At 47.8% G+C, this 24,182-nt stretch overlaps 1 protein-coding gene across 6 annotated transcripts in view; it reads left to right on the top strand.

Moving 5' to 3' along the window:
• The window catches only part of LOC139233181 (SH2 domain-containing protein 3C-like), a 186,507-nt gene that overhangs the window by 147,738 nt on the left and 14,587 nt on the right, over positions 1–24,182 (top strand). For all 6 annotated transcript variants that reach the window (XM_070863802.1, XM_070863804.1, XM_070863805.1 and 3 more), the window contains 4 exons: positions 8,580–8,708; positions 13,753–14,201; positions 16,689–16,813; positions 18,498–19,141. In XM_070863802.1, coding sequence (XP_070719903.1) covers positions 8,580–8,708; positions 13,753–14,201; positions 16,689–16,813; positions 18,498–19,141 — 1,347 coding nt within the window. The remainder of the gene's footprint in view (positions 1–8,579; positions 8,709–13,752; positions 14,202–16,688; positions 16,814–18,497; positions 19,142–24,182) is intronic.

The following is a 24,182-nucleotide window of genomic DNA, read 5'->3' as shown; positions in this document are numbered from 1 at the left end:
CATGGTCCTCCCTCTCTCCCACTCATTCCTCCCCCCATTCCTCCCCATCTCCCCTCCCCTCCCCATTCCTCCCCTCTCCACCCCCCATTCCTCCCCCTCTCCCTCCCCTCCCCATTCCTCCCCTCTCCACCCCCCATTCCTCCCCCTCTCCCCCCATTCCTCCCCCTCTCCACCCCATTCCTCCCTATCACCCCCATTCCTCACCTCTCTCCCCCCCATTCCTCCCCTCTCTCCCCCCCATTCCCCCCTCTCTCCCCCCCCATTCCCCCCTCTCTCCCCCCCATTCCCCCCCTCTCTCCCCCCCATTCCTCCCCTCTCTCCCCCCCATTCCTCCCCTCTCTCCCCCCCACCATTCTTCCCCCCATTCCTTCACCCCTCCCCCCATTCTCTTTCTCTCCACATAAGGCCTGACTGTTTCCTTTGGCCTGTCCTCCCCTGTCCCCTGAGGGCCTGCCTATGCCGCATTCTTTCTCCCTGGAGTTTTCCCTGGTTGTCCTGGCCAATATTTATCCCTCAACTAACATGACTTAAAAAAAAAACAGATTATCTGGTCATTATCACATTGCTGTTTGTGGGAGCTTGCTGTGCGCAAATTGGCTGCCGTGTTTCCCTACATTACAACAGCGACCACACTTGAAAAGCATTTCATTGGCTGTAAAGCGCTGTGGGACATCCTGAGATTGTGAAAGGCGCGATATAAAATACAAGTTCTTTCATTCTATACACACCATCTCAGCCGTGCTGTGGAAGGATGTCTGCCAGCATGCTTGCTGTCAGAGGCTCTTCATGGAATAAATAGGGCACTAATGAGAGAACAGCATTCCTCCATACCCTTAAATGAGGCTTGCGCTGTTCCCACATCCCATATGTTACCAGCGGCTATGAATTAGGGCCGTGTTTTATATGGTAATGAATTGCTGAATTGAAAAGGCACATCATTAACTGGGACATGTAATTATCAGCCTTGTGTTTAAGGGCACTGCCTATTGTTTTTTCTTCCTTCCCCCTGATCCTGAAGAGTGATGAGAAAAGCAAACTGATAAACAATTAATTAGAGTTTACAATTAAAAACTCCTGGAATATTAAAAACCGCTCATATGTGTTACTGGGGAGGGGAAGGTGGATTTTCCAACACCCAAATCATTAAATGCTGCACAATTCAGAAGGGTGGGAGGGGGGGTGGATCATTTAATTTGCTGGCTGCAGTTCAAAGGTCACGGTTCTGGCCTGTCGTGCAGGCCCACAGTAGGTGCCACTAATGACCAATCAGCTGCCTTCAATCGAACCCCGCATAACAAATGAAGCATTCAACAGGCCAAAGACAGGTCTGGTATCCAGCTGCTCAACATTGTAAATTGTGATACCAATTCTACAGTAGTATTATTAGTATTAGGCAGTTCCTCCTATCGAGGATGACACACTTCCACACCAAAAAGGGATGAGTTCACAGGTGTTTCAATGAGGGACCTGACATTCTAGGTCCCGAACTACATATTGAAGGATGGAAGGTGCCTGTGCATGGATTCTTTTAACGTGTGGTGGCCGTTGCACACCAGCCATCACACAGGCTTGTCAGAGCTCGGTCTTGATCCAGTGGCAAGGGTTAACCAAGACGACTGGAGACCAGCTCTGCTGCACGGACCTAGTCTTATTGTCCATAGATCGCAGTGTGGGCTGGCCCCAGTAAAACTAAGACAATAGCTGTACCCCCCTTTCCCCCACAGAGCTGTTTCAGCTAAGTCATGGAACTGCTTCCATTCGCTGTTGCAAATTTGCCCGGTTAACACTGGGCACGTGCAGCTGTCCAAAGGCGTTGAACGTGATCATGGTCGGATGGAGCGTCCGGGATGAAATATCCCTGCCCACCCCTGCTCACAGCCTGTGTCACGGGTTTCATAAATGACGGCGGCTGTGTAGCTGTTAGTGTAGCATCCACCCACACAATGTCAATGGGAAAGATCCCACAGCACTGGGATAGCAGGCACTTTTATATTGTTCGCGACCGGTGCTGGTGACATCGGGTTCAACCTAAGCTGGCCTTGCACAGCTGGCTGTAAGCTAGATGTAAGGCTGCTGGAAAGATTTGTTTTTAAGTGAAGTATAACGGTAATATATATAGCACCTTTAATGTAGTAAAACTTCCCACGACGCTTCACAGGAGTGCAATCAGACAAAAAATTGACACAGAGCCAAAGAAGGAGATATTAGGACAGCTAGGTCAAAGCAGTAGGTTTTAAGTAGCTTCTTAAAAAAGGAAAGAGAGGTAGAGAGGCGGAGAGGTTTAGGGAGGGTAATCCAGAGCTTAGGATCTAGATGGCTGAAGGCACGGTTGTCAATAGTGAGACAAAGGAAATGGGGGTGCACAAGAGGCCAGAGTTGGAGGAACGCAGAGATCACGGAGGGTTGTAGGGCTGGAGGAGGTTACAGAGATAGGGAGGGATGAGGCCATGGAAGGATTTGAACACGATGATGAGAATTTTAAAACTGCGCTGGCTGCTTTGAGATCAGTCCAGGGTACCCTATGTTTTATATTATATACAGTCTAATGTCAGAGTGGATTTGGTTAGTTCAGGGCCTGATTCTGGCACAGAGGCAGGTTTCTGCACGCTGTGTTGTCAAGCAGTGTGATAACATTTATACTGGAGGATTAGTGTTACCAATCTGATGTATTTTAAATGCGTTTCCCCCCCTCAGCCCCAGGTTTTGCCCATTTTCCCCCCTCCTCCCTTGAAAGCGCCAACTCAGGCTTGCTGTCCAGCTGCAGTAAATCTGCAAGCAGTGCCTGACGGGGCTCTGGAGTGAAGTGGAGTGATTCGGCCTCCTCCAACAGATGTTTACTGCACCTCACTCCCTTACTACATTACAAATTTAGCATTGATGTGAAGTGAATCTTTGGAATTCTCTGCCCCAGAGGGCTGTGGATGCTGAGTCTCTGAATATATTCAAGGCTGAGATAGATAGATTTTTGGAGCCTAATTGAATCAAAGGATGTGGAGATTGGACGGGAAAGTGGAGTTGAGGTCGATGATCAGCCATGATCTTATTGAATGGCAGAGCAGGCTCGAGGGGCCGTAGGGCCTACTCCTGCTCCTATTTCTTATGTTCTTATGAAAGACTTTGTGCTGATGCTACAGTTGTAGCCTCAATACCTCTGTCTGTCTCTGTCCCACTTCCAATCCCCTCCTCCTTTCTTTTTTCCTCCTCCTCCTCTTTCTGTTGGCCTGTCTCTATCTGCTTCTCTCCTCTCTTCAACAGTCTCTCGATCGTTCAACCTGTATTTCTTCATTTGTCTATCCTTCTCCTTCCTCCTTTCCCCCCCATTCTCTCTCTCTCTCTCTCTCACCGAACTTCTTGTCTGGCTGCTAGCTGGATCCTGATGTTTAAATCTCACCCATTGGCCCACAGGAATCAGGACTACCAGAAGAGCAGAGTAAAAATATAACATGACATCACCAGCTGACCTGGATCTGCACCAGGGGCTGTGTATTTGCAGTCACAGCAGCAGAACACATCAAATTAACTCAATGGAATCAAAAGCAATTTCATACATATAAACCCTTCAGGGCCAGTAGTAAATCAGGAGCAAACAGGAGAATGAGATCAGAAAACAGCTAACGCCATTGTCACCGGTGAAGTTAATTGCAAGGAAATTTTGACTCGTTACCCCACGGTCCCACATATACATTGTAGAGGGATGTGATTGGGACCCAGGAGAGGCGCGAGTTCGGAGCCCAGAAGAGTTGAGGGCCCAGGGGCAGCACGGGCCAGCTCACACTGCGATATGTGTGCGCGCTAGATCCATGCAGCAGAGCTGGTCTCCAGTCATCTTGGTTAATCCTTGCCACTGGACCAAGACCTAGCTCTGTCAAGTCCGTGTGGTGGCTGGTGTGCAACGACCACCACATGTTAAAAAAATCCAAGCACAGGCATCTTCCACCCTTCAAGATTTAGTTCGGACCTGGAATTTTAGGTCCATCATTGAAACACCTGTGAAATTTTTGACGTGGAAGCAAGTCATCCTCGACTAGAGGGACTGCCTATGATGATAATGATGATATAGCACATGCTCATCACAACACTGATACACCACACCCCCACATATAGCACTCCCTCGTCACCACACTGACTGAGACACCACACTCCCACATATTACATACCGCTCATCACAACACTGATACGCCACACTCTCACATATAGCAATGCTTCGATGCTGGGGATGTTGGCCTGAGCGAGAACACTGATGTTGGTGCGTCTATCCTTCCAGTGGATTTGCAGGATCTTGCGGAGGCAGCGCTGATGGTACTTCTCCAGCACTTTGAGGTATCTACTGTATATGGTCCACGTCTCTGAACCATATAGGAGGGCGGGTATCACTACTGCCCTGTAGACCATAAGCTTGGTGCCAGATTTGAGGTCCTGGTCTTCAAAAACTCTCTTCCTCAGGCGACTGAAGGCTGTGCTGGCGCACTGGAGGCAGTGTTGGACTCGTAGTCGATGTCTGCCCTTGCTGATAGGAGGCTCCCGAGGTATGGAAAATGGTCCACATTGCCCAAGGCCGCGCCGTGGATTTTGATGACTGAGGGGGGCAGTGCAGTGTGCATCGAAGCACTGACCACACTCGACCAGCTCCGTTGGGCGGGCCACATCGTCCGCATGCCTGACACGAGACACCCAAAGCAAGCGCTCTACTCGGAACTCCTACACGGCAAGTGAGCCCCAGGTGGCAGCATAAACATTTCAGGGACACCCTCAAAGCCTCCCTGATAAAGTGCAACATCCCCACCAGCACCTGGGAGTCCCTGGCCAAAGACCGCCCTAAGTGAAGGAAGAGTATCCGGGGCGGCGCTGAGCTCCTCGAATCGCATCGCCGAGAGCATGCAGAAATCAAGCGCAGGCAGCGGAAGGAGTGTGCAGCAAATCAAACTCCCCACCCACCCTTTCCTTCAATGACTGTCTGTCCCACCTGTGACAGAGCCTGTAATTCCCGTATTGGACTGTTCAGCCACCTAAGAAGTTACTTTTAGAGTGAAAGCAAATCTTCCTCAATTTCGAGGAACTGCCTATGAAGACATATAGCACACCCTCATCACCACAGTGACCGATACACCACGCTCCCACATATAGCACATCCCTGACTATATTTAAAAAGCCATTTCACCAGTTGTCACCACTCTTCACAGTACCATAAGCACAGATATATAATACAAAATCTCTGTGGCTCCATCAGCTAAGATAATTGAAGAAAAATGTCTCTGTAACACAATTTGATGTAAGCCACTTTTTCCCACAAAGGTTATTTCACAGCGAGGATCCAGTGCATGTATTTAATTTCCTGGGATAGAGGGAAATCCCTCCCAGTGGGAATTTAGTTTTGGTTGTCTGCTTAATTATATTTGATGCTTCAGGTTGAAATAGCTTTTCGTTTAAACATAGCTTTTAATGGCTCAACTGTGGGACAGACACTGGGGAATATTTACCTCCGCGGCCCAATTTGCACCTTGGGACATTTTAGTATGTTAAAGGTGCTATATAAATGCAAGTTGTTGTTGTAGATAATCCCGCGATTGCTGTGTAGCACAAACCAGGCTTCCCCTCCCCCACTGCCTGGAAACACAGTACCTCTCACCTTCTGCATTGCTGCCATTGGATTGAATTCTCTCCGGATTAGTGTCACAGGCATTGCAAATGAAAAACTTGCATTTATATAGCACCTTTCATGACCACCGGATGTCTCAAAGCGCTTTACAGCCAATGAAGTACTTTTGATGTGTAATCACTGTGGTAATCCCGACAGCAATCTCCCACAAACATCAATGTGATAATGACCATATAATCTGTTTTTGTTATCTTTATCTTGACTGAGGGATAAATATTAATCTGGGCCCCGGGAATAACTCGCCTGCTCTTCTTTGAAATAGTTCCATGGAATCATTTACGTCCACCTGAGAGAGCCTCGGTTTAATGTCTCATCCGAAAGACCTCCAACAGTGCAGTGCTCCCTCAGCACTGCATTTATGTGCTCAAGTCGCTGGAGTGGGACTTGAACCCACAACCTTCTGACGCAGAGGCGAGCTTGCTACCTACTGAGCCACGGCTCATATCAAAGATCAAAGTCTCCTATATCGGGTTGCCATCTCTTGTTGGACGGATTCCTGGAGATTTTATTACACGAACCCCCACCTCCAACCGCCCCGCCCAGTCAAATCACCTTTCTTCCTATCTTCAACATTTTTATAACTAATAAACACGTTCAAAGAAAATGCAAAGAAACAAACCATTTTTTTAATGCCCCCGTGGTTTTTCTCCTGAGTTGCTCCCAGCAGTGTCCCGGAGATTAATCTTCAAGTCCTGCAGACGCCAGGACAGTCCTGGAGGATTGGCAATCCTCGTTCTGTGACTGTCAGACGCAATGGGGAGAAGGGAGGGAGGGGTGGGAGTAGTTTGGTGCAGATCTGCTGTCGGTGTTTTACACCCTGTGTGGCAGGCTTTATACTGCTTTCCACTTTCCACTTTTTTTCCCCCACTTTCCCAATTAACCCACGACCTGCCTGCGGCTAGTGAGCCACGCCAAGCAGGAAAGTCCCGAGATACAACGCCGATCTGAGCTGAGGTGGTGGTGGTTAGGGCCACAATTGGTAAAAATCCTTCCCATTCCTGATCAATCTCCAGGAACCCTGGCTGGAAAGTGGGTGCGCAGATATTTAAAGAAAGACGGGATTGGGCTCAACTGGTTGATTCCGGAGATGAGGGGGTTGACTTATGAGGAAAGGTTGAGGAGCTTTTGCCTCTACTCATTGGAATTCAGATGAATGAGAGGTGATCTTATCGAAATGTATAAGATTATAAGGAGGCTCGACAAGGTGGATGCAGAGAGGATGTTTCCACTGATGGGGGAGACTAGAACTAGAGGGCATAATCTTAGAATAAGGGGCCGCCCATTTAAAACTGAGATGAGAAGAAATTTCTTCTCTCGGAGGGTTGTAAATCTGTGGAATTCGCTGCCTCAGAGAGCTGTGGAAGCTGGGACATTGAATAAATTTAAGACAGAGATGGATAGTTTCTTAACCGATAAAGAAATAAGAGGTTATGGGGAGCGGGCAGGGTGGTGGAGCTGAGTCCATGATCGGATCAGCCATGATCGTATTGAATGGCGGAGCAGGCTCGAGGGGCCGTATGGCCTACTCCTGCTCCTATTTCTTATGTTCTTATGTTGAATAGCTTACATGAGCTCCCCACATATCACACGTATGCGAAATAGTCACGGGTGGGGTGGAGGTCCCATACAGTGAAAATGTACCTTAGCATCAGGGGAAGGAGGGGAATGGCCTTAAATTGAATGTATTCTCTCTCATGCTCAATTTCTAAATGACCCCATGACACTATTCTAAGAACAGCAGAGCAGTTCTCCCCGGTGGTCTGGGCAATATTTATCCCTGAACCAATATCACTAAAACAGATTTTCTGGTCATTATCCCACTGCTGTTTGTGGGAGCTTGCTGTGCACAAATTGGCTGTCGCATTTCCATCACAACAGTGACTACACTTTAAAAGTACTTCATTGAGATGTCCTGAAGGCATGAAAGGCGCTAGTCTTTTTTTATTGATGTTAGACTGTACTGTGTGAAGAACAGTAAAACAGCAGAGATTTGAAAGCAGCTCTTTGCTGGAAACGAACACAATTCACCAGCTTCACTCCCGTAATTTCAGTAACCTTGGCAACCACGAGATTGGAAAAATAAGCTTGTTACTCCGGTCGGCTGGTGTGCAACAGGTTTCAAAATATCAACTTGCTCGGGAATCCCTCAACATGTGGAGTACATGGGAACCCAAAAAGCCACTGAGTGATGTCTGTCCAGTTTAGGGAATCGTTTCCAGTGCAGATAGAGACTGTGCCAAAGCATCAGCTTTGAAGGATTCAGAAACTTTTAAGACATGTTGGTAGAATTTGGTGAGCCCGACCGGTGTTGTAGACTGGAAATGGGGAGGGGGTGGGGGGCTTTAAAAACAAAATGCCATGAACAGACAATATCAGAAATGCGAGGGTATACGTATCAGGAAAGGATGAACAGGCTGGGTCTCTTTTCTCTTGAAAAAAGAAGGCTGAGAGGTAACCGAAAAGAGGTCTTTAAAATTATGAACGGTTTTGATAGAGTGGATACAGAGAGAGTGTTTCCACTTGTGAGGAAGAGTGTAACTTGAGGCCATCAACATAAAATAGACACCAAGAAATCCAATAGGGAATTCAGAAGAAAATTCTTTACCCAGAGAGTGGTGAGATTGTGGAACTCGCTACCACAGGGAGTTGTTAATGCAAACTGTATCGATGCATTTAAGGGGAGGCTGGACAAGCATCTGACGGAGAAGGGAATAGAGGGTTATGTTGACAGATTTAGATGAGGGAAGACGGGAGGAGGCGCGAGTGGAGCATAAACGACGGCATGGGCTGGTTGGACCGAATCGCCTGTTTCTGTATCATATATCGTTTGTAATCCGATGTAATGTAAAACAGAACTAGGTGTTACTTCATAGACTGCCAATTATCGATTTTATTAAGGTCCAGTTTCCCTTGTTTCTTGCAGTTTTCAAAGGACAAATACATCCTGGATTCCAGCCCTGAGAAGCTGCACAAAGAGTTGGAGGAGGAGCTGAAACTGAGTAGCACAGACCTGCGTAGTCACGCCTGGTACCATGGGCGCATCCCACGGGAGGTAAAGCCTCAGTGCAAAAATGGCATTTTAAATGGGTTATTAGTGAAGGAGAGAAAGGAACCATAAGCCTTGCATTTTATATAGAATACAGGGTATGTTGGAGACTATTGTATCTGGGGGTGTTATATATGTTGGGGACTGTTGTATTTGGGGGTGTTATATATGTTGGAGACTATTGTATCTAGGGGTGTTATATATGTTGGGGACTGTTGTATTTGGGGGTGTTATATATGTTGGAGACTATTGTATCTGGGGGTGTTATATACGTTGGGGACTGTTGTATTTGGGGGTGTTATATATGTTGGGGACGATTGTATTTGGGGGTGTTATATATGTTGGAGACTATTGTATCTTGGGGTGTTATATATGTTGGAGACTATTGTATCAAGGGGTGTTATATATTTTGGAGACTATTGTATCTGGGGGTGTTATATATGTTGGAGACTATTGTATCAAGGAGTGTTATATATTTTGGAGACTATTGTATTTGGGGGTGTTATATATGTTGGAATCATGGTTTGGTTTATTGGACACAATGTTCTACAAAAATGTAAAATCAATCATTCCAGCAGCTCCCCTGATGTCTTGCTGACCGTTGCATGGTCTAAAGTTGAATGCACAGTACAGATTTGTTGATGTATACCCCAGCATCGAGAAAAGGCAGCACGCTCCTCTACAGTTGTACAGGGCCTTGGTGAGGCCACACCTGGAGTATTGTGTACAATTTTGGTCTCCTTACTTGAGGAAGGATATTCTTGCTATTGAGGGAGTGCAGCGAAGGTTCACCAGACTGATTCCCGGGATGGCGGGACTGACATATCAAGAAAGACTGGATCAACTGGGCTTATATTCACTGGAGTTCAGAAGAATGAGAGGGGATCTCATAGAAACATTTAAAATTCTGATGGGTTTAGACAGGTTAGATGCAGGAAGAATGTTCCCAATGTTGGGGAAGTCCAGATCCAGGGGTCACAGTCTAAGGATAAGGGGTAAGCCATTTAGGACTGAGATGAGGAGAAACTTCTTCACCCAGAGAGTGGTGAACCTGTGGAATTCTCTACCACAGGAAATTGTTGAGGCCAATTCACTAAATATATTCAAAAAGGAGTTAGATGAAGTCCTTACTACTAGGGGGAACGAGGGGTATGGTGAGAAAGCAGGAATGGGTTACTGAAGTTGCATGTTCAGCCATGAACTCATTGAATGGCGGTGCAGGCTCGAAGGGCCGAATGGCCTACTCCTGCATCTATTTTCCATGTTTCTATGTTTCTATGTTTCTTCTCTGGGAGCTGCCAAACACTCAGAGAGCTCAGGCTCCCCCTATGGAGCAGAGGTGAGTTGGGAGAGGGTTAAGATGCCAAAGATGACAGCAAAAAATAGCAGAGCTAGCAGCTTTTGTGAATGTAAGAAAATAATTAGATTACAACATTCAATGGCACGTTTTATCTTTTTTTTTCCAACTTGTCTGGAAACTTTTTTGGGCAGCTCTGAAATACATGGGTAGTTTAAAGTTGTTTGCTTGTTCCCACTGGGAATTGGGTTTACACTCTGGCACTCACTCACTTGAAATACAAACATTTGAAAACCTGCTTGTTTCACCCTGGATATATACGTGGCATGTGCATGTGTGATCTACTGGAGTCAGCTATTTCCAGACTAAACACCTTTTCTACTTCTGTCAAATAATTTCTATTCTTTAATTTTTAATTCTTCAACACAAAGGTTCGACATGAAGTGGATATTTTATTTTCCTCTCTTGTTTGCTCACCTCTTCTCCAGGATATCTGTCTGGATTTTATGCTCAGGCCAGGCCTGGCGACATTCATTGTCCAGGCTTCCACTTATTAATTTATGTGAGGTACCAGAGCTATATGCCAGCGTGAGACTTCAGGAAAGAATGCACAGAAATTGGAAAGGGGAATGGCATTAAAACAAAAGCAAAGTAAATCTACCTCTTTTAATTCTCCTGCTGGCTTCAAAGGAAGAAGAAGTTTTAAATGTGCAAATGCAAAATAGGTCAGACAAATGTTAGATGGGCAAAACAGTGGCAGATGAAACTTAATATAGACAAGTGTAAAATACTGCACATGGGAAGCAAGGAATGAATGGTGTTGAAATAGCCACGGGTGAAATTGAAAGAGACCTTGGAGTCTTAGCAGTCTTGACACTCAACATGTCCAACCAATGCAGACCAGCAATCAACAAAGCCAATACAATGATATCGTCCACACTGTACGGAACGACTGAGCGAAACCATTCTCCAACTTTAGAGTGCGCTGGTCAGACTAATCCACTACTTTTGTTGAGTTCTGATCACCGAGGCACAAGGGAGGCATTTAAGCACTGGAGGAGTTGTAAAGGAGAATCACAAGGCTGATCCCGAATGTCAGAGTCTTGAGTCATAAGGAAAAACTGGAGGAACTTTGGCTTTTCACTCTTGAAAGGAGGTGATCTTCGAGAGATATCTATAAGATTATTCAGGGTATGGTAAAGGTAAATGTGGAAAATTACTTTAAGCCAAATTTGACAAGAGGATAAAGGGGTCCAGCAGCGAACCAGCAGTATGTGCGGCCCTCGGCCTGCGAGCACCATCGGAGCAGGCCGGGGAGCGGAAGGAGCAGCATGGCAGCATACCACTCCAGGGAGCAGCACGTGCTGGAGCAGGAGAGCAACGGCAGTGAAAAGGGGCGTCACCAAGGTCCACGTCGGTGATTAGAGCGTGGGCCGGTACAGCAGGAGTGGTGAAGGAGCAGCGAGAGACTGTAGAGGGATGTGATCGGGGCCCAGGAGAGGCATGAGTTCGGGGCCCAGAAGAGGCGAGGGCCCAGGGGCAGCACGGGCCCAGCCCACATTGCGATATGTGTGCGCACTAGGTCCGTGCAGCAGAGCTGGTCTCCACTCGTATTGGTTAATCCTAGCTACTGGACCAAGACCTAGCTCTGTCAAGCCAGTGTGGTGGTTGGTGTGCAACGGTCACCACACGTTAAAAAAAATCCACGCGCAGACATCTTCCTCCCTTCAAGATTTAGTTCGGACCTGGAATTTTAGGTCCATCATTGAAAGACCTGTGAACTTTTTGACGAGTAAGCAAGTCATCCTCGACTCGAGGGACTGCCTATGATGTTGATGATGAGTAAAAGGGAAAATTTGACTTGATAAAGATGTTTTCCTTCACACAAAGAATGATGAATACATAGAATGGAGTTCCAGATAGAGCAATCTGGGCAAAAACGTTAGCATCTCTTGAGGGACAATTGGATGTTGCAATGGGGCCTCTTTTGGGTCTTTATGGATGGATGGAGTTAATCGACATCATTTGTAATTATCTTGTGATATGTAAGAATGCTGCACAGGTTTGTATGATATTCTTCTGGCCACTATTTTAAAATAAATCGGGTACCACCTCTATTAAAGTAGCGAAGGGAAGAACGCATGTGAGTGTTCGATGCTCATACACTAACACAGTATGACACTCATTTCTAGATACAGTCCCTGTTCGCTAAAGCCCCGATTCAGTCAGTGTTTTCAAGGTGCTTGCAAGAGCACTTCGCAAAAAAAAAGGAAATTCCGTTATCAGAAATGAATCTGATTCAAAAACAAATTGAAATGTCAAGGTGATAGCTCCCCCGAGTGTTACTATGAATATGAATTGAGCGATCAAGAGAGATAGTCATCTAAAAGCCGGGTAAACAAGTGCAATATATCTTCCGCTGTTCCTCTTTGCAGGAAACTGCTTTGACATTTTTACTGCTGTATGCATTACTGACATAAATATACAGCACAAAGGGTGAGGTGCAGCTAAAAGTCGATAGCTGCTCAGTGTCTCCAATCCCAGCATGGCATTATTGCCGAGTATCTATTATTTTGCGAATTTTGTGCTCATCCCGGTGAGGTGCAGAATAGATGGAACACTCTCCCTTTTCAGGTACCCAGGGTTAGTGAGCAGCACCGACAGGTCAGATACAGCATGGTAAAGCTCCCTCGACTCTTCTCCAACAGTGAGCCCCAATCCCTACCACCTACTGCACCACCCTGACATTGTTCAGCGTGGGCAGGTACTGAACGAGCAGCGAGGTCGGGGCGAAGGAGCGGCGAGAGATTGTAGAGGGACGTGATCGGGGCCCAGGAGAGGCGTGAGTTCGGGGCCCAGAAGAGCCGAGGGCCCGGGGCAGCACGGGCCAGCCCACACTGCGATATGTGTAAGCACTTAGGTCCGTGCAGCAGAGCAGGTCTCCAGTCATCTTGGTTAATCCTTGCTACTGGGCCAAGAACTAGCTCTGTCAAGCCCGTGAGGTGGCTGGTGTGCAACGGTCACCACACATTAAAAAAATCCAAGCACAGGCATCTTCCACCCTTCAAGATTTAGTTCGGGACCTGGAATTTTAGATCCATCATTGAAACACCTGTGAACTTTTTGACGTGGAAGCAAGTCATCCTCGATTCCGAGGGACTGCCTATGATGATGATGACATTGTTCCATTTCTCGTCCAGCGACGTTGCAAATTAGAATCATGACTGCACATACGCTTTCCGAGGAGAAGTTGGTGGACAGTGATGGGGAGCAGGCTGGTTTTCCCAAGCTCCTGGCCCATGGATGGGAAGGCCCATGGTGGTAGAACGACACAAACTGCAGGACAAGCTTGGGAGCTTCCTGGTCGGTATGGCTGGGTACCACACGGAGTGACCCAGTGGGCCCAGCAAGGGGGCTGACGCTGAGGCATCGGCTGTTGGAATGTATAAAAATTGAGTGAGGTTAGAAACACAGCGTTAGACTGGGAGTCTGGAACTCCCTTCCCCCTCCCCCATCACCCCGCCCCCCCCTCCAAAAAACCCCGTTGAGGCTGGGGTCAATGGAAAATTTTAAAACTGAGATTGATAAACTTTTATTCAGCTAAGGGTATTAAGGGTTATGGAACCATGGCAGGTAAATGGAGTTAAGATACAGGTCAACCATGATCTAAGTGGCGGAATGGGCTCGAGGGGATGAATCCTGTTCCTCTGTTGCTAGACTCTATTTTTTTTTAAATCCGCCTTTATTTTTCAGGTTTCCGAGAACCTGGTGCAGAAGAACGGGGATTTCCTGATCCGTGATTCGCTCACGTGCGTTGGAGATTACGTGCTGACCTGCCGATGGAGGAATGAGCCGCTCCACTTCAAAATCAACAAGGTGATGATCAAACCCAACGAGACCTACACCCGCATCCAGTACCTGTTCGAGCGAGAGAGCTTCGACAACATCCCCGCCCTCGTCCGCTTTTATATTGGGAACCGCAAACCTGTGTCCGAGCAGAGCGGCGCCATCATCTACTCTCCCATCAACCGCACTCTCCCCCTCCGCTACCTGGAGGCCAGCTATGGACTGTCCAATGGGAAGCACGGGCTGGCCAACCCTCCAACCAATCAGAAAGGCGGTTACATCAAGCGGCGGAGTGTGACCATGACGGATGGTCTGACGTCTGATAAGATCATCCGAAGTGACAGCTGTGGCAACAGGTAAAGGTTTAGTGTTCCTGGAGTGCATAAGGGATGGTTTTCTAGACCAATACGTCGAGGAACCAACTAGGGGGGAGGCCATCTTAGACTGGGTGTTGTGTAATGAGAGAGGATTAATTAGCAATCTCGTTGTGCGAGGCCCCTTGGGGAAGAGTGACCATAATATGGTGGAATTCTACATTAGGATGGAGAATGAAACGGTTAATTCAGAGACCATGGTCCAGAACTTAAAGAAGGGTAACTTTGAAGGTATGAGGTGTGAATTGGCTAGGATAGATTGGCGAATGATACTTAAGGGGTTGACAGTGGATGGGCAATGGCAGACATTTAGAGACCGCATGGATGAACTACAACAATTGTACATCCCTGTCTGGCGTAAAAATAAAAAAGGGAAGGTGGCTCAACCGTGGCTATCAAAGGAAATCAGGGATAGTATTAAAGCCAAGGAAGTGGCATACAAATTGGCCAGAAATAGCAGCGAACCCGGGGACTGGGAGAAATTTAGAACTCAGCAGAGGAGGACAAAGGGTTTGATTAGGGCAGGAAAAATAGAGTATGAGAGGAAGCTTGCAGGGAACATTAAGATGGACTGCAAAAGCTTCTATAGATATGTAAAGAGAAAAAGATTAGTAAAGACAAATGTAGGTCCCCTGCAGTCAGAATCAGGGGAAGTCATAACGGGGAACAAAGAAATGGCAGACCAATTGAACAAGTACTTTGGTTCGGTATTCACTAAGGAGGACACAAACAACCTTCTGGATATAAAAGGGGTCAGAGGGTCTACTAAGAAGGAGGAACTGAGGGAAATCCTTATTAGTCGGGAAACTGTGTTGGGGAAATTGATGGGATTGAAGGCCGATAAATCCCCAGCGCCTGATGGTCTGCATCCCAGAGTACTTAAGGAGGTGGCCTTGGAAATAGCAGATGCATTGACAGTCATTTTCCAACATTCCATCGACTCTGGATCAGTTCCTATGGAGTGGAGGGTAGCCAATGTAACCCCACTTTTTAAAAAAGGAGGGAGAGAGAAAAAAGGGAATTATAGACCGGTCAGCCTGATATCGGTAGTGGGTAAAATGATGGAATCAATTATTAAGGATGTCATAGCAGCGCATTTGGAAAGAGGTGACATGATAGGTCCAAGTCAGCATGGATTTGTGAAAGGGAAATCATGCTTGACAAATCTTCTGGAATTTTTTGAGGATGTTTCCAGTAGAGTGGACAAGGGAGAACCAGTTGATGTGGTGTATTTGGACTTTCAGAAGGCTTTCGACAAGGTCCCACACAAGAGATTAATGTGCAAAGTTAAAGCACATGGGATTGGGGGTAGTGTGCTGACGTGGATTGTTATATTTAAGACAGAGATAGATAGTTTCTTAACCGATAAGGGACATTGAATAAATTTAAGATAGAGATAGACAGTTTCTTAATTGATAAGGGATTAAGGGGTTATGGGGAGCGGGCAGGGAAGTGGACCTGAGTCCATGATCGGATCAGCCATAAGCATATTAAATGGTGGAGCAGGCTCGAGGGGCCGTATGGCCTACACCTGCTCCTATTTTTTATGTTCTTATGACAGCGGCCCCTGTATAAAGGTCCGTGTGTGTGTGTGTGTGTGTGTGTGTGTATGTGTGTGTGTGTGTGTGTGTGTGTTTGTGTACGCGCAAACATTGGTTGAGGATAGCATCAGGCTTGGCTGTGATCCCTCTCCCTCCACCCATGATCGAATGATCTGACTGTCTAAGAATAGACACTTGGGTGAGGTTCTGAAGCATGGCAAACACCGATGGAACTGTACCCCAACAGAAACCTGTGCCTTCCGGAGACAGGGGCATGGGGGGGGGAGGAGCTTTTAAGAAAACAGGCTGTATTTTCAGGCCTTCCGCCTGGCGCCCTGAAAATGGTGGCCAATCACCATGGCTGCAGCAATGTTTCCCGGGCCTACCTTTGGGCGACTGGAGCGTCCCTACCTAGTCAGTTGGTGGGCCCGCTTAAATTGCAAACCGAGGGCCTATGATTTGTGTCGGGGCCCCCGTTACCATTCTTGGTCCGAACTGGGTGGAGTGTGCACCAGCCTGGCTGAGGAGGGTCCCAAAGGTGAGCTCCTCTTCATTGTTATGGGGCCCAGAGGAGCCTCAGAGCTGTATAAAACCAGCCAGGCCATCCTCGGAGAGCAGGGGACCACTCCATTCTCTCGGCCCACAGGCTGGCTGGGCTGCCTGATATTGTGGCGGTTCGAAACGGGTAGGCTGCCCCCAGGAGTGCCTGATCTTCATCCGCAGTCCGATGCTAATGAGACCCGGCCCTCAAAATAGACCAGGCCTCACGCTGGGCCTACAGCAGGCCAGTGCATTCCGTGGCCAGCTGACCAAAGTCCGCTTGGGGTGGAAGATTCACCTCCATTTGACGCCTCAGAGTATTTTGTAGCTAAGTGGTGAGTGAGTAAATGATGGAGCTTTATTTCACCAATTCCTTGTCTTTCTTTAGTATTCCGTCACCACATCACAAGGAAACAATCCGGAATTTTGCTCTCAGTATGGATCAAATCAAGGATGTTCGCCACGGAATGTCTCCGGTGAACGAGATTCCCTTGTCTCCAGAATACAGCACAAGTAAGTGGCATATTGGTAATACAGTATCTGCTCTTTATGGTAGATTCCTGCCTTCCATCATTAACTAAATACTTGATAAAATTCTGAACAGACATTAATCATAATGTAAAAATCAATAATGTTCAGAAGGTTTGGAATGTAGAATTCTTGAGTGTTTATTTTTTTAATCTGCTTCTGTAATTGTAGAGGAAAAATAGCCACAATTCCGAGACCTTATCGTTAACCAGTGACCCCTGCTGGCAAGGGCATGTGTTTGTGGACATCAGGTGAGCTCAGGCTTCGGCTCAGACCCAGGCCCCAGCTCAATCTCAGGCCCAGGTCTAATCGCAGGCTCAATCTCAATCTCAAGCCCAGGCTCGATCTCAGGCCCAGGCTCAATCTCAATCTCAAGCCCAGGCTCGATCTCAGGCCCAGGCTCAATCTCAATCTCAAGCCCAGGCTCAATCTCAGGCCCAGGCTCAATCTCAATCTCAAGCCCAGGCTCAATCTCAGGCCCAGGCTCAATCTCAATCTCAGGCCCAGGCTCAATCTCAATCTCAAGCCCAGGCTCAATCTCAGGCCCAGGCTCAATCTCAATCTCAAGCCCAGGCTCAATCTCAGGCCCAGGCTCAATCTCAATCTCAAGCCCAGGCTCAATCTCAGGCCCAGGCTCAATCTCAATCTCAAGCCCAGGCTCAATCTCAGGCCCAGGCTCAATCTCAATCTCAGGCCCAGGCCTAATCGTAAGCTCGATCTCAGGCCCAGGCTCAATCTCAATCTCAATCTCAGGCCCAGGCTCAATCTCAATCTCAGGCCCAGGCTCAATCTCAATCTCAGGCCCAGGCTCAATCTCAGGCCCAGGCCTAATCGTAAGCTCGATCTCAGGCCCAGGCTCAATCTCAATCTCAGGCCCAGGCTCAATCTCAATCTCAGGCCCAGGCTCAATCTCAATCTCAAGCCCAGGCTCAATCTCAGGCCCAGGCCTAATCGCAAGCTTGATCTCAGGCCCAGGCTCAATCTCAATCTCAATCTCAGGCCCAGGCTCAATCTCAGGCCCAGGCCTAATCGTAAGCTCGATCTCAGGCCCAGGCTCAATCTCAATCTCAGGCCCAGGCTCAATCTCAATCTCAGGCCCAGGCTCAATCTCAGGCCCAAGCTCAATCTCAGGCCCAGGCCCAGGCTCAATCTCAGGCCCAGGCTCAATCTCAATCTCAGGCCCAGACCCAGGCTCAATCTCAGGCCCAGGCTCAATCTCAATCTCAGGCCCAGGCCCAAGGCCAGGCTCAATCTCAGGCCCAAGCCCAGGCTCAATCTCAGGCCCAGGCTCAATCTCAATCTCAGGCCCAGACCCAGGCTCAATCTCAGGCCCAGGCTCAATCTCAATCTCAGGCCCAGGCCCAAGGCCAGGCTCAATCTCAGGCCCAAGCCCAGGCTCAATCTCAGGCCCAGGCCCAGGCCCAATCTCAGGCTCAGGCCCATTCTCAGGCCCAGGCCCAATCTCAGGCCCAGGATCAGCTATAATACTTTCTACAGTCAGAAAGCCTCACTCTAGGCCTGTACATGAAGAGTGGGCACTAGGGTACGGTATGGGAAGGGGCTCAGTCCTCATGGAACTGTCAGGCACTATCAGGAAAGGAAAGGTGGGTGTGGGAGGAAATACCAAGTAAGAATACTTGCATCTAACATTTTGTAAAATCTTCCACAGGTTTGAAGCACAAAAGCCAGCTAGGCCGAGTGGCCAGGATGGCACCTTCGTCGCCAGTACTGCAACGGTCCAGTGACCCACAGCTCAGCCCCCCGATCGGGAATAGACTGTGCCAGGACTCTAACAAGGAAGGGCCCCCGGAGGCCTCGAGTGGGCCTCACTGTAACAGCGCACATTCCACCCCGTCACATGGCTCCTTGCAGTCGGTCCAGAGAGAGAATTCCAGAGAATCGGAACACGGCCACTACTGTGAGCTGCGACCCGCGTCGCCGATCGACTGGGAGAGGCAGCAGCTCAAGCAAAGTCAGCTGATGGCAAAGAGCTACGTGGAGCGGTTGAAAGTCGAGGAAAATCCCAACATCTCCAGCTGGCAATCCGAGACGAACTTCGGGTTCCTGGAGACGGAAATGTACCTCAGTCCCATGCCAAGTTGTGCGGAGGAGGAGGAGGAGCTGCAGCACCAGTCGTTCACCGCCCCGGTTGTCGAACTGGTGTCTTCCTTCAAGCCGAACGGATACCAGTCGATGCTTATACCCTTGGAGAACAAACCCCTCGAGATGTCTGTGCTAAAGAAAGTCAAGGAGCTGTTGGCCGAGGAGGACGCAAAGACCACGGCCAAACACATCACAAAAGTAGACTGCAAGGTGAGAAAGTTCGAGTGCCAGTGGATTCTCCTCGATTGTGTCTTCAATTTTGTGTTGTGTTGTGGAATTGACAAACATGTCCCTTTAGCCATTCATTCATTCATAGGCAGTCCCTCGAAACGATTGTGACTTGCTTCCACGCCAAAAAAGGATGAGTTCACAGGTGTTTCAATGAAGGACCTAATATTCCAGGTCCCGAACTACATCCTGAAGGACGGAAGATGCCTGTGCGTGGATTTTTTTAACGTGGGGTGGCCGTTGCACACCAGCCACCACACGGGCTTGACAGAGCTAGGTCTTGGTCCAGTGGCAAAGGTTATCCAAGACGACTGGAGACCACCTCTGCTGCACAGACCTAGCGCGCACACATATCGAGTGTGGGCTGGCCCGTGCTGCCCCTGGGCCCCTGGCCCTAAACTCGCGCCTCTCCTGGGCCCCATCACATCCCTCCACAGTCTCTCGCCGTTCCTGCTGTATCTGCCCATGCTCCAATCACCGACCTGGACCTTGATGACATCACTCTTCGCTGCTGTCGCCCTCCTGCACTGGCTCGCGCTATTCCCTGAAGTAGTACACCTCCACGCTGCTCCCAGGCCGCCATACCTCCGCTCCTTTTATGGCCCCAACCTGCCGCTGGTGTTCCCACGCAGGTCGGGGCTACATAGAAACATAGAAAATAGGTGCAGGAGTAGACCATTCGGCCCTTCAAGCCTGCACCACCATTCAATAAGATCATGGCTGATCATTCCCTCAGTATCCCTTTCCTGCTTTTTCTCCATACCCCTTGACCCTTTTAGCCGTAAGGGCCATATCTAACTCCCTCTTGAATATATCCAATGAACTGGCATCAACAACTCTCTGCGGCAGGGAATTCCACAGGTTAACAACTCTCTGAGTGAAGAAGTTTCTCCTCATTTCAGTCCTAAATGGCTTACCCCTTATCCTAAGACGATGTCCCCTGGTTCTGGACTTCCCCAACATCGGGAACCTTCTTCCCGCATCCAATCTGTCCAGTCCCGTCAGAATCTTATATGTTTCTATGAGATCCCCTCTCATCCTTCTAAACTCCAGTGAATAAAGGCCCAGTTGATCCAGTCTCTCCTCATATGACATCCCTGGAATCAGTCTGGTGAACCTTCGCTGCACTCCCTCAATAGCAAGAACGTCCTTCCTCAGATTAGGAGACCAAAACTAAACACAATATTCCAGGTGAGGCCTCACTAAGGCCCTGTACAACTGCAGTAAGACCTCCCTGCTCCTATACTCAAATCCCCTAGCTATGAAGGCCAACATACCATTTGCTTTCTGCACCACCTGCTGTACCTGCATGCCCACTTTCAGTGACTGATGAACCATGACACCCAGGTCTCGTTGCACCTCCCCTTTTCCTAATCTGCCGCCATCCAGATAATATTCTGCCTTCGTGTTTTTGCCCCCAAAATGGATAACCTCACATTATCCACATTATACTGCATCTGCCATGCATTTGCCCACTCACCTAATCTGTCCAAGTCACCCTGCAGCCTCTTGGCATCCTCCTCACAGCTCACACCGCCACCCAGTTTAGTGTCATCCGCAAACTTAGAGATATTACACTCAATTCCTTCATCTAAATCATTAATGTATATTGTAAAGAGCTGGAGCCCCAGCACTGAGTCCTGCAGCATTCCACTAGTCACTGCCTGCCATTCTGAAAAGGACCCATTTATCCCAACTCTCTGCTTCCTGTCTGCCAACCGGTTCTCTATCCACGTCAGTACATTACCCCCAATACCAATGCGCTTTGATTTTGCACACCAATCTCTTGTGTGGGACCTTGTCAAAAGCCTTATGAAAGTCCAAATACATCACATCCACTGGTTCTCCCTTGTCCACTCTGCTAGTTACATCCTCAAAAAATTCCAGAAGATTTGTCAAGCATGATTTCTCTTTCATAAATCCATGCTGACTTGGTCCGATCCTGTCACTGCTTTCCAAATGCGCTGCTATTTCATCCTTAATGATTGATTCCAACATTTTCCCCACTACTGATGTCAGGCTAACCGGTCTATAATTACCCGTTTTCTCTCTCCCTCCTTTTTTAAAAAGTGGTGTTACATTAGCTACCCTCCAGTCCATAGGAACTGATCCAGAGTCAATAGACTGTTGGAAAATGATCACCAATGCATCCAATATTTCTAAGGCTCCTCCCTTAAGTACTCTGGGATACAGACTATCAGGCCCCGGGGATTTATCGGCCTTCAGTCCCATCAATTTCCCTAACACAATTTCCCACCTAATAAGGATATCCTTCAGTTCCTCCTTCTCACTAGACTCTCGGTCCCCTAGTACAATCGGAAGGTTATTTGTGTCTTCCTTCGTGAAGACAGAACCGAAGTATTTGTTCAATTGGTCTGCCATTTCTTTGTTCCCCATTATATATTCACCTGAATCCGACTGCAAGGGACCTACGTTTGTCTTCACTAATCTTTTTCTCTTCACATATTTTTAGAAGCTTTTGCAGTCAGTTTTTATGTTCCCTGCAAACTTCCCCTCGTACTCTATTTTCCCCCTCTTAATTAAACCCTTAATCTTCCTCTGTTGAATTCTAAATTTCTCCCAGTCCTCAGGTTTGTTGCTTTTTCTAGCCAAATTATATGCCTCTTCCTTGGCTTTAACACTATCCTTAATTTCCCTTGTTAGCCATGGTTGAGCCACCTTCCCCGTTTTATTTTTACTCCAGACAGGGATGTACAATTTCTGAAGTTCATCCATGTGATCTTTAAATGTTTGCCATTGCTTATCCACCATCAACCCTTTAAGTATCCTTTGCCAGTCTATTTTAGCCAATTCACGCCTCATACCGTCGAAGTTACCTTTCCTTAAGTTCAGGACCCGAGTTTCCGAATTAACTGTGTCACTCTCCATCTTAATAAAGAATTCTACCATATTATGGTCACTCTTCCCCAAGGGGCCTTGCACAACAAGATTGCTAATTAGTCCCTTCTCATTACACATCACCCAGTCTAGGATGGCCAGCTCTCTAGTTGGTTCCTCGACATATTGGTCTAGAAAACCATTCCTAATACACTCCAGGAAATCCTCCTCCACCGCATGGTTAGCCCAATCAATATGTCGATTAAAGTCGCCCATGATAACTGCTGTATCTTTATTACACACACCCCTTATTTCTTGTTTGATGCTGTCCCCAACCTCACTACTACTGTTTGGTGGTCTGTACACAACTCCCACTAGCGTTTTCTGCCCTTTGGAATTCCGCAACTCCATCCATACTGATTCCACATCATCCAGGCTAATGTCCCTCCTTACTATTGCATTAATTTCCTCTTTAACCAGCAACGCCACCCCGCCTCCTTTTCCTTTCTGTCTATCCTTCCTAAATGCTGAATACCCCTGGATGTTGAGTTCCCAGCCTTGGTCACCCTGGAGCCATGTCTCTGTGGTGCCAATTAAATCATACCCATCAACTGCTATCTGCGCAGTTAATTCGTCCACCTTATTCCAAATACTCCTCGCATTGAGGCACAGAGCCTTCAGGCTTGTCTTTTTAACACACTTTGCCCCTTTAGAATTTTGCTGTAATGTGGCCCTTTTTGTTTTTTGCCTTGGGTTTCTCTGCCCTCCACATTTACTATTCTCCTTTCTATCTTTTGCTTCTGACTCCATTTTATTTCCCTCTGTCTCCCTGCATAGGTTCCCATCCCCCTGCCATATTAGTTTAACTCCTCCCAAACAGCACTAGCAAACACTCCCCCTAGGGCATTGGTTCCGGTCCTGCCCAGGTGCAGACCGTCCGGTTTGTACTGGTCCCACCTCCCCTAGAACCAGTTCCAATGCCCCAGGAATTTGAATCCCTCCCTTCTGCACCACTGCTCAAGCCACATATTCATCTGAGCTATCCTGCGATTCCTACTCTGACTAGCACATGGCACTGGTAGCAATCCTGAGATTACTACTTTTAAGGTCCTACTTTTTAATTTAACTCCTGGCTCTCTAAGTTCGTCTCGTAGGACCTCATCCCGTTTTTTACCTATATCGTTGGTACCTTTGTGCACCACGACAACTGGCTGTTCACCCTCCCTTTTCAGAATGTCCTACACCCGCTCCGAGACATCCTTGACCCTTGCATCAGGGAGGCAACATACCATCCTGGAGTCTCGGTTGCGGCCGCAGAAATGCCTATCTATTCCTCTTACAGTTGAATCACCTATCACTATCGCTCTCCCACTCTTTTTCCTGCCCTTCTGTGCAGCAGAGCCAGCCACGGTGCCATGAACTTGGCTGCTGCTGCTCTCCCCTGATGAGTCATCTCCCTCAGCAGTACCCAAAGCGGTGTATCTGTTTTGCACAACTCATCCAAAGCCCCTGTGCCTCAGTAGTTAATCACACTGATTGGTACCATAACATTTTCATTCACATAATGCCTTTCCTGTCCTCAGGATGTCCCAAAGCACCACACAGCCAATGACCTACTTCTTGAAGTGCAGTCACTGTTGTTATGTAAGCAAATATGGCAGCTGATTATGACAGCAAAGTCTCAGAAACAGCAGTGAAATGAATAACCGGTTAATCTCTCTCCGTTTTTTTTGGTTGAAGGATAAATGTTGGTCAGGATACCCCGGGAGAACTTCCAGCTCTTCTTTGAATAGTGCCATGGGATCTTTTACATCCATTCCAATGGGTAGACAGGACTTCAGTTTAAGGTCTCATCCAAAAAGCAGTACCTCCAACAATGCAGCACTACCTCAGTACTGCACTGCACTGTCAGCCTAGATTATGCACTCAAATCCATAGAGGGCCTTGAACTCACAACCTCTGGCTCAGAGATAAAAGTGTTACCACTGAGACGAACTGAAACTGTAAGGGCCTGGAAGGTCCCAGTTTCAATCCACTGTCTGCGTTGTTAGCCAATCTCAGCTAGGATTTAGAGGGTAGCACTCCAGTTGATCTTGGTGTACCTGTTCTAGAGAGGGGACAAGTCAGTGAGGTATCTGGTCAGGCTTGATGGGCCGAATGGCCTCCTTCTGTGCCCGTGTCCTAA

Source organism: Pristiophorus japonicus, chromosome 20 (assembly GCF_044704955.1).
Source record: "Pristiophorus japonicus isolate sPriJap1 chromosome 20, sPriJap1.hap1, whole genome shotgun sequence".
NCBI lineage: Eukaryota > Metazoa > Chordata > Chondrichthyes > Pristiophoridae > Pristiophorus > Pristiophorus japonicus.
Note: the sequence above shows the minus strand (reverse complement) of the source record. Positions and strands in the feature narration are given on the sequence as shown.